Genomic DNA, 15007 nt, shown 5'->3' on the forward strand with positions numbered 1-15007 from the left:
CATAAAATAGAAAAAGTGGAGATCACTGAATTGGGCATAGAACTAAAAAAACTAGAAAAAGAACAAATTAAAAATCCTCAATTAAACACCAAATTAGAAATATTGAAAACCAAAGGAAAAATTAATAGAATTGAAATTAAGGAAACTATTGAACTAATAAATAAAACTAAGAGCTGGTTTTATGAAAAAAAAACAATGAAATAGATAAACCTTTGGTTAATCTAATTAAAAAAAGAAAGAAGAAAACCAAATTACTAGTATCAAGAATGAAAAGGGTGAAACTACCACCAAAGAAAAGGAAATTAAAACAACAATTAGGAATTATTTTGCCCAACTATATGCCAACAAATTGGACAATCTTAGTGAAATAGATACATATTTGCAAAAATATAAATTGCCCAGATTAACAGAAGAGGAAGTAAAATACTTAAATAACCCCATCTCAGAAAAAGAAATTGAGCAAGCCATTGATGAACTCCCTAAGAAAAAATCTCCAGGGCCACATGGATTTACATGAGAATTCGATCAAACATTTAAAGAACAATTAATTCCAATACTATATAGACTATTTGGTAAAATAGTTGAAGAGGGAATCTTACCAAATTCTTTTTATGACACAAATATGTGCTGATACCTAAACCAGGACTAGTCAAAACAGAGAAAGAACATTATAGACCAATTTCTCTAATGAATATAGATGCAAAAATTTTAAACAAAATATTAGCAAATAGATTACACAACTTTTCACAAGAATAATACACTATGACCAGGTAGGATTTATACCAGGAATGCAGGGCTGGTTCAATATAAGGGAAACTATCAGCATAATTCATCATATCAACACCAAAACTAACAGAAACCACATGATCATCTCAGTAGATGCAGAAAAAGCTTTTGACAAAATACAACAGCCATTCCTATTAGAAACACTAGAGAGTGTAGGTATAAATGGACTCTTCCATAAAATAATAAATAGCATCTATCTAAAAACCTTCAGCAAGCATAATATGTAATGGGGACAAGCTAGAAGCATTTCCAATAAGATCGGGGGTGAAACAAGGATGTCCATTATCACCACTGTTGTTCAATATTGTACTGGAAATGTTAGTTTTAGCAATAAGAGAAGAAAAAGACATTGAAGGCATTAGAATAGGCAAAGAAGAAACAAAGCTATCACTCTTTGCAGATGACATGATGTTATACTTAGAGAATCCCAGAGAATCAAGTAAAAAACTACTTGAAATAATAAACAACTTTAGCAAAGTTGCAGGCTATAAAATAAACCCACATAAATCGGTGGCATTTCTATACATTGCCAACAAGCCCAACAGCAAGAGATCTAAAGAGAACTTCCATTTAAACTTACTGTAGACATTATAAAATATTTAGGAGTCTACCTCCCGAAACAAACCCAGGAACTCTATGAACACAATTTCAAAACACTTTTCATGCAAATAAAATCAGATCTAAATAACTGGAAAAACATCAGTTGCTCATGGGTAAGCCGAGCTAATATAATAAAAATGACAATTCTACCCAAGCTAATTTACTTATTCAGTGCCATACCAATCAAACTACCAAAAAATTATTTTATAGAGTTAGAAAAAATAGTAACAAGATTCATTTGGAAGAACAAAAGGTCCAGAATATCAAGAGAACTAAAGAAAAGAAATGCAGGGGAAGGTGGCCTAGTCATTCCAGATCTTAAATTATACTGTAAAACAGCAATCATCAAAACTGCTTGGTACTGGCTAAGAAATAGAGTGGTGGATCAATGGAATAGGTTAAATATGCAAGACACAGTAGTCAATGACTATAGTAATCTATTATTTGATAAACCCAAAGACCCCAGCTTCTGGGATAAGAATCCACTCTTTGAAAAAAACTGCTGGGAAAACTGGAAAAGAGTATGGCAGAAACTAGGCATAGACTAAAATCTCACACCATATACCAAAATAAAGTCAAAATGGGTTCATGATTTAGAAATAAAGGCTGATACTATAAGCAAACTGGGAGAGCAAGGAATAATTTACCTGTCAGATCTATGGAGAACAGAAGAATTCATGACCAAACAGGAGACAGAGAACAGTACGAAAAGCAAAATAGATAATTTTGATTACATTAAATTGAAAAGTTTTTGCACAAACAAAGACAATGCAACTAAGATTAGAAGGAAGGTAGAAAATTGGGAAAGAATTTTTATAACCAGTCTCTCTGATAAGGGCCTCATATCTAAAATATATAAAGAATTAAGTCAAATTTATAAGAATACAAGTCATTCCCCAATTGATAAATGGTCAAAGGATATGAACAGACAGTTCTCAGATGAAGAAATTAAAGCCATCTATAGTCATATGAAAAAATCCTCTAAATCGCTATTGATTAGAGAAATGCAAATAAAAACAACTCTGAGGTATCACATCACATCTATCAGAATGGCCTACGTGACAAAACAGGAAAATGATAAATGTTGGAGAAGATGTGGGAAAATTGGAACACTAATGCATTGTTGGTGGAGTTGTGAAATGATCCAACTATTTTGGAGAGCAATTTGGAACTATGCCCAAAGGGCTATAAAAATGTGCATGCCCTTTGACTCAGCAATAGCACTTCTAGAGCTATATCCCAAAGAGATCACACAAACGGGAAAAGGACCTACATGTACAAAAACATGTATAGCAGCTCTTTTTGTGGTGGCAAAGAATTGGAAATTGAGAGAATGCCCCTCATTTGGGGAATGGCTGAGCAAGTTGTGGTATATGAATGTGATGGAATACTATTGTGTATAAGAAATGATGAACAGGCTGACTTCAGAAAAACCTGGAAAGACTTGTATGGTCTGATGCTGAGTGAAGTGAGCAGAACTAAGAGAGCATTGTACACAATAACAGCCATGTTGCATGATGACTAATATTGGTGAACTTAACCTTTCCTGGCAATACAAGGATCTAAGACATTTCCAGAGGCCTTGTGATAGAAAATGCTATCCACGTCCAAAGAAAGAACTATGGAAGCCGAATTGCTAATTTTTTCTCTGTTCTGTTGAGTTTTGTTTCCTCTTTCTGATGGTTCCTCCTATTGGTTTTAATTTCTACTTACAACATCACTAAAGTGAAAATATGTTTAATATGAATGCAAATGTATAGCCTATATCAGATTATGCACCATCTTGAGGAGGGTGGTGAGGAGGAAGGAGGAGAAAAATTTTAAACTCAAAAGCATATGGAAGTGATTATTGATAAATCAAAATAAATTAATAAAAAAAGGTTTTCCACTTGATAACAGCAGGAAGCAATTTGGGGGAGTGAAGAGATGGCTGGTCTTGGAGTCAATGAGGTCTGGATGCTGTCCTGCCTCTGATACAATGGGATGTATGACTCAGGCTGAGTCACTTGACATATTATTGCCCAAGGATACTTTCCAAGATGAAAAATTATAGCAAGCTTGCTCATTTGCCTTGGTAAAGGTGCTTCTCACACTGGGAACTCTCAGCATGTAGATTTAGAGCTACAAGGAACCCAAGAAGCTGTCTAATCCAAGCCCTTCATTTTATATATGGGGAAAATGAGACCCCAAGAAGTGAAGGGGCTGACAATGTCACCTAGATCATGTCACAGAATCATGGATTTAGAGCTGGATGGTTGTCCAAGGCTACTTAGAGCATCGCCTTTATTTTACAGAGGAGGAAACTGAGATCACTTGAGGTTAAGTGAATTCTCCAAGGCCACATTGCTATTAGGTATCAGGATTCAAACCCAGATCCTCTCTCTCTGGAGCCAGAGCTTTTATTTATTATACTATGAAAGACAAGAAAAAAAGCCAGGAAGAGGTTACTGCAGCTCTCAAAGCTGGCTTCTTTGCTTAGTTGCTGGCTGCCTTTGTGAAGAACCAGTCAGCCTGCAAAAACCAAAAGCAAGATGGTAATTGCCGAATGCGGAAAGTTTCCTGTTTTCCCAGGTGGCAGTGGGGCTGAGCTCAAGAGAGGGGGTAGGGTACAGAGCAGAGAAACACTCACTAAAATGAAAATGCTCAGCTGCTACAAGAGCCCATGGAGCTACCATCTTATCATCCTGGACCTCGAATGCCTTCCATCCCCTAGGAACAGAGACCACGTTAGTTGGAAGGCAGCAAGGCCATAGTCAGTGAGGTTTTCGTCCCTATCACATATTCCTCATCAGGGAACAGGGCCCTGGCTTACAGAATATTCTTTTCTAAAAGCACAAAATGATTTAATCTCTGTAGTTATTCAGTCTTCAGTGGCAGGAGTTGAAGCTGCCTTTTGCAGACATACTGTCATTTGTGAAAATGCAGGTGCTGTGGATTAGGGCCACCTGTTGAATGACATCCTGGGAGCTAAAATGCTAATACCATCACCAAGTGGAACAGACTGACTGCAAATGTATCCATCTGGGAGACCCCTATGCAGGATGGGAAGAACATTTTCCTGAATAATATCTGTCATTGTTTCCAGCTTCTCTGAATCCGAGATAATGTAAGGGCCACCCTTCTTGCCCTGGTGGAATGTCTGGGCCATAATAGGCACTCAATAACTATATACTAATGAATATGCATGAGATCATCACTCAATGCCAAACAGAGGTCCAGCACATAAAGGATGAGCTGTGGAGCCCACCCCCTGACAGAGAAGGAAGGAACTCAGGCTGCAGACGGAGACATCGACTTTCTGAACATGGGCCATGTGGGAACTTACTTGGCTTGACTTTGCTTAGTTGTTCCAAAGGTTTGGTTTTGTTTTCTCCCCAACTGGGACTGGGGAGAAGGGAGAGAAAACAGAGTTTTTTTTAATTGAAAAAGATAAAGCCAAATTACAAAAAATAAATGTGGAATTGTGGTCAGAGAATCTGAGTTCAAATCATGACTCTGCCATTTATCCTTCATATGGCCTTAGACAAACTGCTTAACCTCTTGAGTCTCAGTTTCCTCATCTGCTGGACTTGACTTCAAAGGTCCCTTTCAGCTCTTACAATTCATAAGAATTGCAGAGATGCTCAGTGTCAGCCACGTCCACCACCCACTCTTTGAAGAGCTGATGACAATGATGAATTGACAACTGGCATATCCCCAAGGAACAATGATTGGGGGAAGACTTACTTCATCCCTTCCCTAGGAAAAAGCAATACGGGTACACTGTAACCAAACAGCCTAGAGCCAGAAGGAATCTGAAAGACCAACAAGTTCAACTTCCTCCTTTTACAGATGAGGAAACTGAGGTTCAATGTCTTGCCTCATATAGCAGGGTTTGAATTCAGTTATTCCTGGCTGGCACTCAGTCTGTTGTGCCACCCAGCAGCCTAACTAGGAAAGTTGGGAAAGGATTCGTGGAATTCACCAGAGATTTCTGACTCTGTTGCTGTGGAAGAGTTCCCTCAAACTATAGACCCAAAGCTTCTTCATGATTTAGTAGATTGTGGGGTTAATCTAGTAGATTGTTGAGGTAGGGACCTCAAAGGCTATGGAGTCCAAACTCTTAATTTTATAGATGAGGAAACTGAGGCCCAGAGAGTTAATGAAATCATAGATCCAGAGCTAAGAAGCACCTTGAAAGCTCGCTACTTCAATATCCTAATTTTCAAGATTAGACTGAGGTCCATAGAAGCAAAGGGACGTGCTCAGTCAGGGTCACACAGTCAGTAAGGGTCAGAGGCAGGAATAGGGCTCAGGTCTTCTTGCCTCTAAGGTAGGCTCTCTACTCCTTACTCCAAATTTCCACTGTCAAGGCTTACTTTAGCCCCACAAAATTCATCTCCCCACTCCTCCAAATTCAGCCACTAACTCTGTGATGAAATTAGCTCTGAATTTAGGGGAGTTGCTCTTCAAACAACAGAGAATTTATCCATCACTGGACCTACATTCAAAGTTTCTCTCAAGCTTGGTAGGACCTTTAAGAACTCATTCTCTACTTGGCATAGTCTTAGAAAACCCAAGCTCACCTCCATTCCACAAAGAATTACCAGAAGACTTCACTAGAGATTTCTAGTTATGCAAACACACACACACACATTAGGAATCTGGTCTTCTCCTTCTCCTTCAAGGACAATTTCCCCTCCTCTTCCTTTTTTTTAATCTTTGGGTTTTTTTGGGGGGGTGGGGTGTGGACCTCTGATTTCATTTGCATGGTAGAACTGCTAGTGTGGTGACTCCCTTCACTGTTGAATATTAGCCATTTAAAGCATAGAGAGTTATTTAGGGAATTTGCTTAGGAGGTTAGAGAGAGGTTACCTTTGGAAGGTGGGTGGCAGAGTGGATAGAGGAATCAGGAAGAAGGGATTTCTAGTCCTTCCTTTGCATTTACTAGCTGAGTGACCCTGGACAAGACAAATAATCTCTTTCACCCTCAATTTTCTCATTTGTAAAATGGGGATAATAAAAGCACTTATCTCACAGGGCTGTCATGAAATTTAAAAGAGGACACATATAAAAGATATACTAGTTGACTTGTCACAGTCATCCAGCTAGTCTATCAGAGGCAAAATTTGAACCCAGGTCTTCCTGCCTGCAAGGCTGGCAACCTTTCCATTTTGTCTGAAGGCCTCTCAGCATACCAATAATTTATTCATACAAGTTTTTTTAAAATCAGAGATTTTTTAAAAAAAAGTATTCTTATCCTCAAATATCTCTTAAATAGGCACATCCAGTTTTCAAATAAAGAAGAATTGGCATTAGGAGAAGCCGTTATCAGTGGTTGGCAGCTGGGCCAATGATTGGGCACACCCTTCACCCTTGGCACTGTCCTTGGCACTGTGCAGTGACATCTGCTGTGTGTGGCTTCTGGACGTCTTAGAGAAGGGTGCTACTTATTAAATTCACCGAGATTTTTTTCTTGGGAGCAATTTAGCATTTGCAAACACCAATGTATAAATGTGGCAGTGGAAAAGCCTGCATGAGATGTCATTTCCTTGTTGTCTGAATTGGCTGTGTTGAGATGCAAGAACAGGTCACTGTGGAAAGAGCTCTGAGTCTGGGGCCAGTGGACCTGGATTCAAAGCTGGACTCTTCACTACTTGACTGGCCTTGAAAGTCACTTAACCTGAATGGGCCTCAGTTTCCTCATATGTAAAATTGAGAATTGACCTAGAAGATTCTAAGATTCTTTTCAATTATAAATCTATGACTCTAGGTACTGGCCCAACATTACTTGGCAGTAATTAATAAGAGCTGACATTTACAGAGTGCTTTACAATTTGCAAAGCATATCCTATCCATTTTTTTATTTGATCTCCCAATAGCCCTGTAAAATAAATCATCTATGTTTTGTTATCATTCCCATTTTACAGATAAAGAACCTAAGACTCAGAGAGATTAGTCCATGGTCCTATATGTTCTTCTGATTCCAGATCTAAAAACCTAGTCTCTCCACCAGATTCCTGGCTGCACAGAAATCACCCCTTATATTTATATAACACTTGATGTTTGCAAAACCATTGATACGTGTTCTCTCATTTTAGCCTCATAAGACCGATGCTGCAATTAGCCAGAGGTAAACACTATGAGAACCAAGATCTCCATTATACAGATGAGGGAACTGAGACTCAAAGGGATTAAGTAACTCTCCCGTGGTAAGTGGTGTGCTGGTAAGTGTTTAACAACCTGTACTCCCCAAAATATATACTCATGACACACTTTTACGTTTAATCTCCATTCATCACTTTCTTAAGTCTAGGCAATAAACAAAACAATCAATACAGTCCTGATTTATAGCATTTGTCGATATCTGAAGTATAAATGCTCCCGCCGAATATGGAACAATCTGTTCTCTTGGGCTGGCTCCAGCTGACTCCAGCACAGCCCTGCTAGAAAGTATCAGAGCAAAGACTGGAACCCAGGTCTTCCTGAATCTAAATCCAGTACTCTATTTGCTAGATCAAGACATTGAATGCACATTAAAAATGCAGTCGCTTATTAGTAAGTCCAAAGAATTTTTTAAAAACTGAACACTGTGGCACCCTGTCACTTCCCAAATTAGTAATATTCGGGCAATGGCTTCCTCATCCTCAAGTAACAGAAAAGTGTGCCTTATTTATTTTGTATATGTTTTGCCCTGTAGAATATAAGCTACTTGAGGTTAGGAACTGTTTGCCTTTTTGCTCCAATTATCTGGTACAATTCCTAGTACATAGTAGGTGCTTAGTAATTATTTATTGAATGACTGATTGAATGGACATGTTTTGAAGAGGATCATGAGTTCATATCTCTTCTCTCTTAGAAGAGATCTTAGTGTTCATTTCCTCCAATCCCGTTATTTTACAGGCAAAATGCATTATGTACCAGTTAAACATCAAGGGCCTCCCTTGAATCCAAATCAATTTTCTCAAAGAAACTCAAAATCTGCCTTCACAGTTGGTAGTAGACTCAATTACAAGATTTAGGCCATTTTAACTTTAGACACATCCTTAAATCAAGCCTTTAAAAAATAAAAACAGAATGGGGCAGCTAGATGGCACAGTGGATAGAGCACTGGCCCTGAAGGCAGGAGGGCCTGAGTTCAAATCTGCCCTCAGACCAAACACTTGACACTTACTAACTGTGTGACCTTGGGCAAGTCACTTAACCCCAATTGCCTACAAAAAATAAAAACAGAACTTTAACTCTATATTACATCAGAAAATCTAGAGCAGATATACCATGGTTCATTGAAAATATACCGGACTCTGGAGTCAGAAGAGGGATTCAAATTCCTTTTCTACCACTTACTACTACTACCTGGGTGACTGTGAGACACTCATTTAACTTCCCATCCTTATCTTCAAAATGATTAGTTGGACTGAACAGCCTTTGACTTCTTTTCCAGACCTAATTCTATGATCCTATATTTAAAATTTCATGAAATTAGTGGACATTCATTATATACTAGTTAAACACCAAGTGCAACTCTAGAATCCAAACCTATTTTCTCCAAGACACTGAAAATTTGCCTTCAGTCAGTAGTAGACACAAGAACAAAATCTGACATCCCCCAAACAACTCAAAATCATGTGATATGAGAGGTTTAGAAGGGCTCTTAGTGGCTCTCTAGTTCATTTGTTCAACATAGGAAGTGAAAGCTGTTATTGCAAGATGAGTGGCCCTCTGCTTTTGCATTAACTCCTTCTGGTCCACCTTCTTCCTTCTCCTCTCCTCTTTGCCTGCTGCAAACCTTTTTATCCCTCCAGGACTATTTTGGGTTACTACAGTGGTCAGATCTTTCTAGCCCACAATTACCAAATTCTTTTCTCTGGACTTTTTGTCTTCTTTGCCTTCTTCTGGTTCACCATTTTTTAATGCATGTCCTGTCTCACCATTTGCCATCAGTGCTTTTAAAGTCAATCTTATAGACTGTAAACTCCTTGAGGAGAGGACCATGTTTTATACTTCTTTGTATCCTTCATAAAACACATTGCAAGTACTTATAAACTGCTGACAGTTAGCTATAATTAGTAGATATATCTTTTACAAAAAGTAAGTTTGGCTTTTGCTTTCCTCTAAAAGCTATGACCAATCTTTCCAAAACAAAGAATCGCATTGATGTATTTTAAAATCTATTTATTCCCAACTCTTTCTGATATAAAGCAATGGATTCAAACATTTTTCATGAAGCCCCCAAGCTGGGCTGATTTCTAGTATTCCTCTAGCTTGAGAAAGTAAATATTGAATAGAATTACATTTTAATAAAAATATTAGCAGCTATGAATAATGAGGGATAAATTCACTCCGGATTAAACAACATCTTCTGGAATCAGAAAACTTGATCAGGAGTCTCCACAGAGACATTGCACAATGAAACCAGATTTATTAGTTCTGTTGGAAAGAGCCTTTTTATTTATTTTAAAGTCCTATTATTAATTATTAGCCAATCCCTTTAGCAGCTTCTAGCAAGGAAGGAGAAAGGGTTTCAAGGATGGAGGGTCTTAGCCTCAAGCCTTTCTTGCTTAGCTCCACAGGACTTAACTGAACCAGAACCATCTGGAGGAGAAATCAGGAAAGAACTCCAGTGTCTGAGGAGCTCCTGGGGGCTGACTGGCTAATTATGACCGAGTACGCAGGACTATCCCTGTTCATCCCCTTCAGTGTCCCTCCCACCCCCCACTCCAGTGAAATTCAACTTGAGCCAGAAGGTTTAGGAAAATGTGAAATGGATTCATAAGTAACCCTTCCTATACCGTGAGAAACTGAGCAATTGAGGGGCTTGGGGTAAGGAAGAAACCCCCAGATTCGTTGTCCAGACAGAAGAGACAGCCTACCAAGGAAAACAAAGGACAGCGGCTTCCAGCCTCCCCCTCCCTCCCCCTTCCTCCCAGTCTCCAGCAAAACTTTTCATCCCTTCCCCAAGAGGGGAGAACGAATCCCCACCTCCATCCGTTCAATCATCCATCCACCTCCCTCCCGGGTCTCCAAGTGGCATCTCCCTCGCGTCTTACACCCAGTGGGGTTTGGAGTGGGGAGGCCAGGAAGAATCCCGAGAGCAGGGGTTTGGTTCAGTCTTGCTTGGAGTGTGTGCGCGAGTGTGTGTGCATGTGTATGTGGCAGGATGACGGAGGGGGGAATCACCTTATGATCCAGGACGCTGATGTATCCGTCCATGAGCCGCCCACCCTGAGGAATTCCGGGGCGCTGCGGGGACTGCCCCAGTTCTCCGTCCGCTGCCGGTCTGCCGCTGGCCCCCGCCGCTGCCTGCTCCTGCTCCCGTTGCTGGGGGTGCTCCTTCTGGCCGCCACCGAGGCCGCTGTACATGAGCAACAAGCTAGTACACATGGTGGTGAGCGCTAGACACGCAGCCAGCCCATGGCGCTGTGAGAGGAGAGAGAGAAACAGCGCTCAGCTTGCTCTACTCCTAGCCGAAGAGCGACGCGGGTGGAGTCAGCACCTCGGAGAGCTCCAGAGCCCGGGACCTTGGTGCGGTCAGCACCCAGGAGAGCTCCAGCGGCTGCTGCGGGCTCTGGGCTCTGTGCTCTGCTCTCCTTCCGTGTGTGCTGCCTGCCAACCCTCCAGCCCTCCCTCAGGGAGCGGGCACAGTCCTCTCCTGTACAGCAGAGGATGCTCCCGGCCCGGCTGGGCTCGCCTCGGATCTGCTCACTGCTGCCACCGCCGCTGCCTCTCGCTCCCTGGCTTTCTCGGCAGGGGGCAGGTGGTGCTTGGCCATCCTAGCCCGGAGGTGGCAGGGGCTGGGAGGGGACGCTCAACTGGGACCTTAGAGGGGCAGGGAGGACTGACCAAATGCGTGCCTTCGGCTCCTGCTTCTTTCCACCCCATTGGGGACACCAGATTCCCTATCTCTCTCTTCCTCTTCATCTATCACTGCAGCTCCTTGCAAGTTTGGAACCCGTCTGGAAAACCGAGAAAGTCTTCAGGGAACTCTCGCCCCCTCCTCGTTCCTCTTTGTCCCCCGCCCCAACCCGTTTTCCCAGGCTGACCCTTCCCCCTTTCCCCTGAAGCTACACCTTCACCCTTTCCTCTTCCAGCGCCTCTTTTCACCTGCCTTTTGGACATCCCACCCTGGACTGTAGGAAGAGCGTAGGTACCTGAGTTTTACATTCCCAGTCTTCTCTTCACTAGGCTGGAAGCTACAGCAGAGGCGGGGACCGGGGGTATGCGTGTGCGTGTGTGTGTGTGTGTGTGTGTGTGTGCGTGTGTGTGTGTGCGCGTGTGTGTGCGTGTGTGTGTGCGCGCGTGTGTGTGGGTGTGTGTGTGTGTGGGTGCGTGTGCGTGTGTGCGTGTGTGTGTGTGCGCGCGTGTGCGTGTGCGTGTGTGTGTGTGTGTGTGTGTGTAAACACGCATTAAAAAAGCAGGTGGAAAGTTGTCCCTTGGAAACCGAGGCGCCCGCGGAGCCGGGGTTCGCGGTTGCGCCCCTGGCGCGCCCGGCCCCCGCTGCCCCTTCCCCGGGGGCCGTTGCCGTGCCCGGGGTCCCGTCTCAGCCCCCGCTGGGAGTTGGGAGCCCCGACTCACCACCAAGGTCTTCATCTTTGGACGCCTCCTCCGCACAGAATCCTCAGGCACGGGCGTCCGGGGTCACTTTTTCTCCTCGGGCTTCCATGGCCAGGCAAAGTGGGCACGGGGGTGGTGGTGGTGAGGAGGGTGGGGTGGGGGCTCGGGGACCGGCGGCAGCGCGCGGAGGAAGCGGGGGCGGGGGCGGCGGGCTATTCCGGCCAGCCAGGTAGCGAGCGAGCTGGGCTTGGGATGGGGAAAGCGCGGCTGCTGCAGAGATTAGAGGCAGAATTAAAACTGAACTGGACCCTCTTGGTCTCTTAGTGATCTACACAAGTGCCGCCTGCCGCCGCCTGCTGGGTCCTAAAGCCCTCTGCACCCCAAGCCGTACAAGACGGGGAAATGGCATCTTTGCAGCCTAGGATTTGGGGGGCTGGGAGGCTACCTTGGGCCTCATTCCTTCCAGTTCTTTCTTTCTCTTACACTGGCACACACACAGAGGGAACAACCGCTCCGTTTTAAGAAAATCATCCAATAAACAGAATTGGGAGAGTTGGCTTTTTTCTCGGGGTGATAGCCCAGGAGCAGGCTGGCTGCTTCGTGCTGTGTTAATTCAGTAAACAGAAGCAAACTTCCCAGGATGTGGAAGATGAAGGCGCCTCCAGTGCCCAGTAGGGTGGCAAGAACCCCGGGCTCCAGAGTCTGAGGATCTGGGGTCAAATTCCACCTCGGGCACTCGCTCCCTCCGTGCAGTTGGCTAAGTCATTCAACCATCTTAGGCCTTAGTTTCCTCATCTGTAAAATGAGGAGGTGTGCACCAGCTGGCCTCTAAGGTCCTTTCCAGAGGGATGGGAATAATAAAGCGGAGGAGGAAGAGGAGCAGGAGAGGCAGCAGCAACAGCAGCATGCCATGGCTGGACGAGGAGCCCAAGAACGAGGAAAATCGGAGCTCGGGAGCTGCCTAGAGGACAGCACCCCCTGCAGCTGATTTCCCTATTTTCACTCTCGATAAGGAGGTCCCTAGAGGGTTGCCGGCCACAGCTCTCTCTTGGTGTTGTAGGGGTCACCCTGAAGGTTGCTGAAAGTTTCTAGCACTATTGTCCATCAACCTCATCAGAGTGCTTCTCACCAAACTGAGAAATGGTTTGGCCACAGAGGATAGGCTTCTGGAGGCAGGAAAATTTGGATTCAAATTTCACCTCAGATATTTATTAGCTGTGTGATCCTGGGCAAGTTTTATCATCATCGTCACCATCATCACCACCACCACCATCATCATCATCGCCACCATCATCATCGTCACCATCATCACCACCACCATCATCATCATTACCACCATCATCATCATCACCACCATCACCATCATCACCATCATCACCATCATCACCACCACTACCACCACCATCATCATCATCATTTACATAGCATTTTATGAAGGTTTGCAGAGTTCTCAAGGAACCCACAATCTAACGGGGAGACAACATGCAAAGAACTATGTGCAAGCAAGCTGCTTGCAGGGTGAGTTGGAAACTCATTTTATCCTTACAGCAATCCTAACAGTTGGATGCTTACCATTTTACAGATGAGTAAGCTGAGGCAGGGGCAGCTAGGTGGTGCCATAGTGCACGCAACACCAGGCCTGGAGTCCAGAAGACTCTTCCTGAGTTCAAATCTGGCCTCAGATACTTATTAGCTGTGTGCCAATAAACAGCTGGGCACAATCGAAAAAGACTGAACATCAGAACAACAGACCAACACAGAATTAAATGCTTTCCCAGGGTCACACAGGTAATTAGTGTCCTCAATTAGCCTCAGTTGCCTCATCTGTAAAATGGGGGGGGGGAATTGAAGAATTCTAAGGGTCTTTTCTAGCTCTAAATCTATAATCCTCTGACCTCTTAGTGCCTCACACAACCCTTTAAGACCACAACTAGTGGGAAAATTGCTGACTCACTATTTGAAAGAGTTTGCAGGACCTAGCCAGTCAGCCAGCATTGATATTTATTTATTTATTTAGAGCTTACTATGTGGCGAGGATGGTGCTAAGCGATGTAAGATGGATACAAAGAAAGGCAAAAAGAGCACTTGCTCCCAAGCAGATTCCACTCAATTGAGGGAGACAATATACAATGGGTGATGGAAGGTGACTGCAGAGGGGAGGAAGAGCTCTTGTACACACACACACACACACACACACACACACACACACACACACACCCCACACTCACGCACTGCTGAAGAAGGAAATGGCAAACCACTCTAGTATCTTTGCCAAGAAAATCTCAAATAGGGTCACAAAGAGTTGGACATGATTGAAATAACTAAACAACAATATACACATAGATGTACATACACACATATGTATGCACACACTTTTTTACAGATGAATTGAAGTGTGTTGTGTGTATATACGTATGAATATGTGTGTGTATATACATATATATGTATATGTATATATGTAGGGTCTCTATTGATGTCTGTATCCATCTAAATCAGGATTTGAGCTGTAACTTCATCAACACAGGGGACCTAGGGAGGAGGAAAGTTCCCAATTCAGGGAACTTCCAGTTTTAGAGTTGTCTGGGGAAGTGAGAGATTAAGTGACTTTCCCAGAGTTCCATGTCCAGCATGTGCCACAGACCAGATTGGAACCTGAGTCCACTGGACCTAGACCTTCCAGCATGTTCTCTATATGAAGCATCTCCATATTTGTGTATATAAACATACACATGCCCCATATGTAAATACATAACTATATATGTGCCATATGTGTTCAATTATGCAACATTGCCTCATCTTACATAATTGTTGTATATATATATATATCACTTCATATACATGTTTAGACATATATATGTTGCATGAATGCATACACATATCTATATATGGGGCAGCTTGGTGGCACAGTAGATAGAGTGCTGGAGTCAGAAAGACCTGAATTCAGATCCAGCCTCAGACACTTACTAGCTGTGTGACCCTGGGCAACTCACTGAACTCTGCTTCCCTCAGTTTCCTCATCTGTGAAATAAGCTGGAGAAGGAAATGGCAAATCACTCCAGTACTTTTGCCAAGAAAACCCCAAAAGGGT

General features: G+C 43.1%; 1 protein-coding gene across 2 annotated transcripts in view; it reads right to left on the reverse strand.

Annotated features, from left to right (window-relative positions):
- Window positions 1–11955, reverse strand: part of ST6GALNAC5 (ST6 N-acetylgalactosaminide alpha-2,6-sialyltransferase 5) — a 262060-nt gene extending 250105 nt beyond the window's left edge. For both annotated transcript variants that reach the window (XM_027873999.1, XM_027874000.1), the window contains exons 1-2: window positions 11941–11955; window positions 10546–10785 (exon numbers count right to left, since the gene is read on the reverse strand). In XM_027873999.1, coding sequence (XP_027729800.1) covers window positions 10546–10785; window positions 11941–11955 — 255 coding nt within the window. The remainder of the gene's footprint in view (window positions 1–10545; window positions 10786–11940) is intronic.
- Between the last annotated feature and the right edge of the window lie 3052 nt (window positions 11956–15007).

Source organism: Vombatus ursinus, unplaced genomic scaffold (genome assembly GCF_900497805.2).
Source record: "Vombatus ursinus unplaced genomic scaffold, bare-nosed wombat genome assembly UNPS02014804.1, whole genome shotgun sequence".
In the NCBI taxonomy this organism is placed as follows: Eukaryota; Metazoa; Chordata; class Mammalia; order Diprotodontia; family Vombatidae; genus Vombatus; species Vombatus ursinus.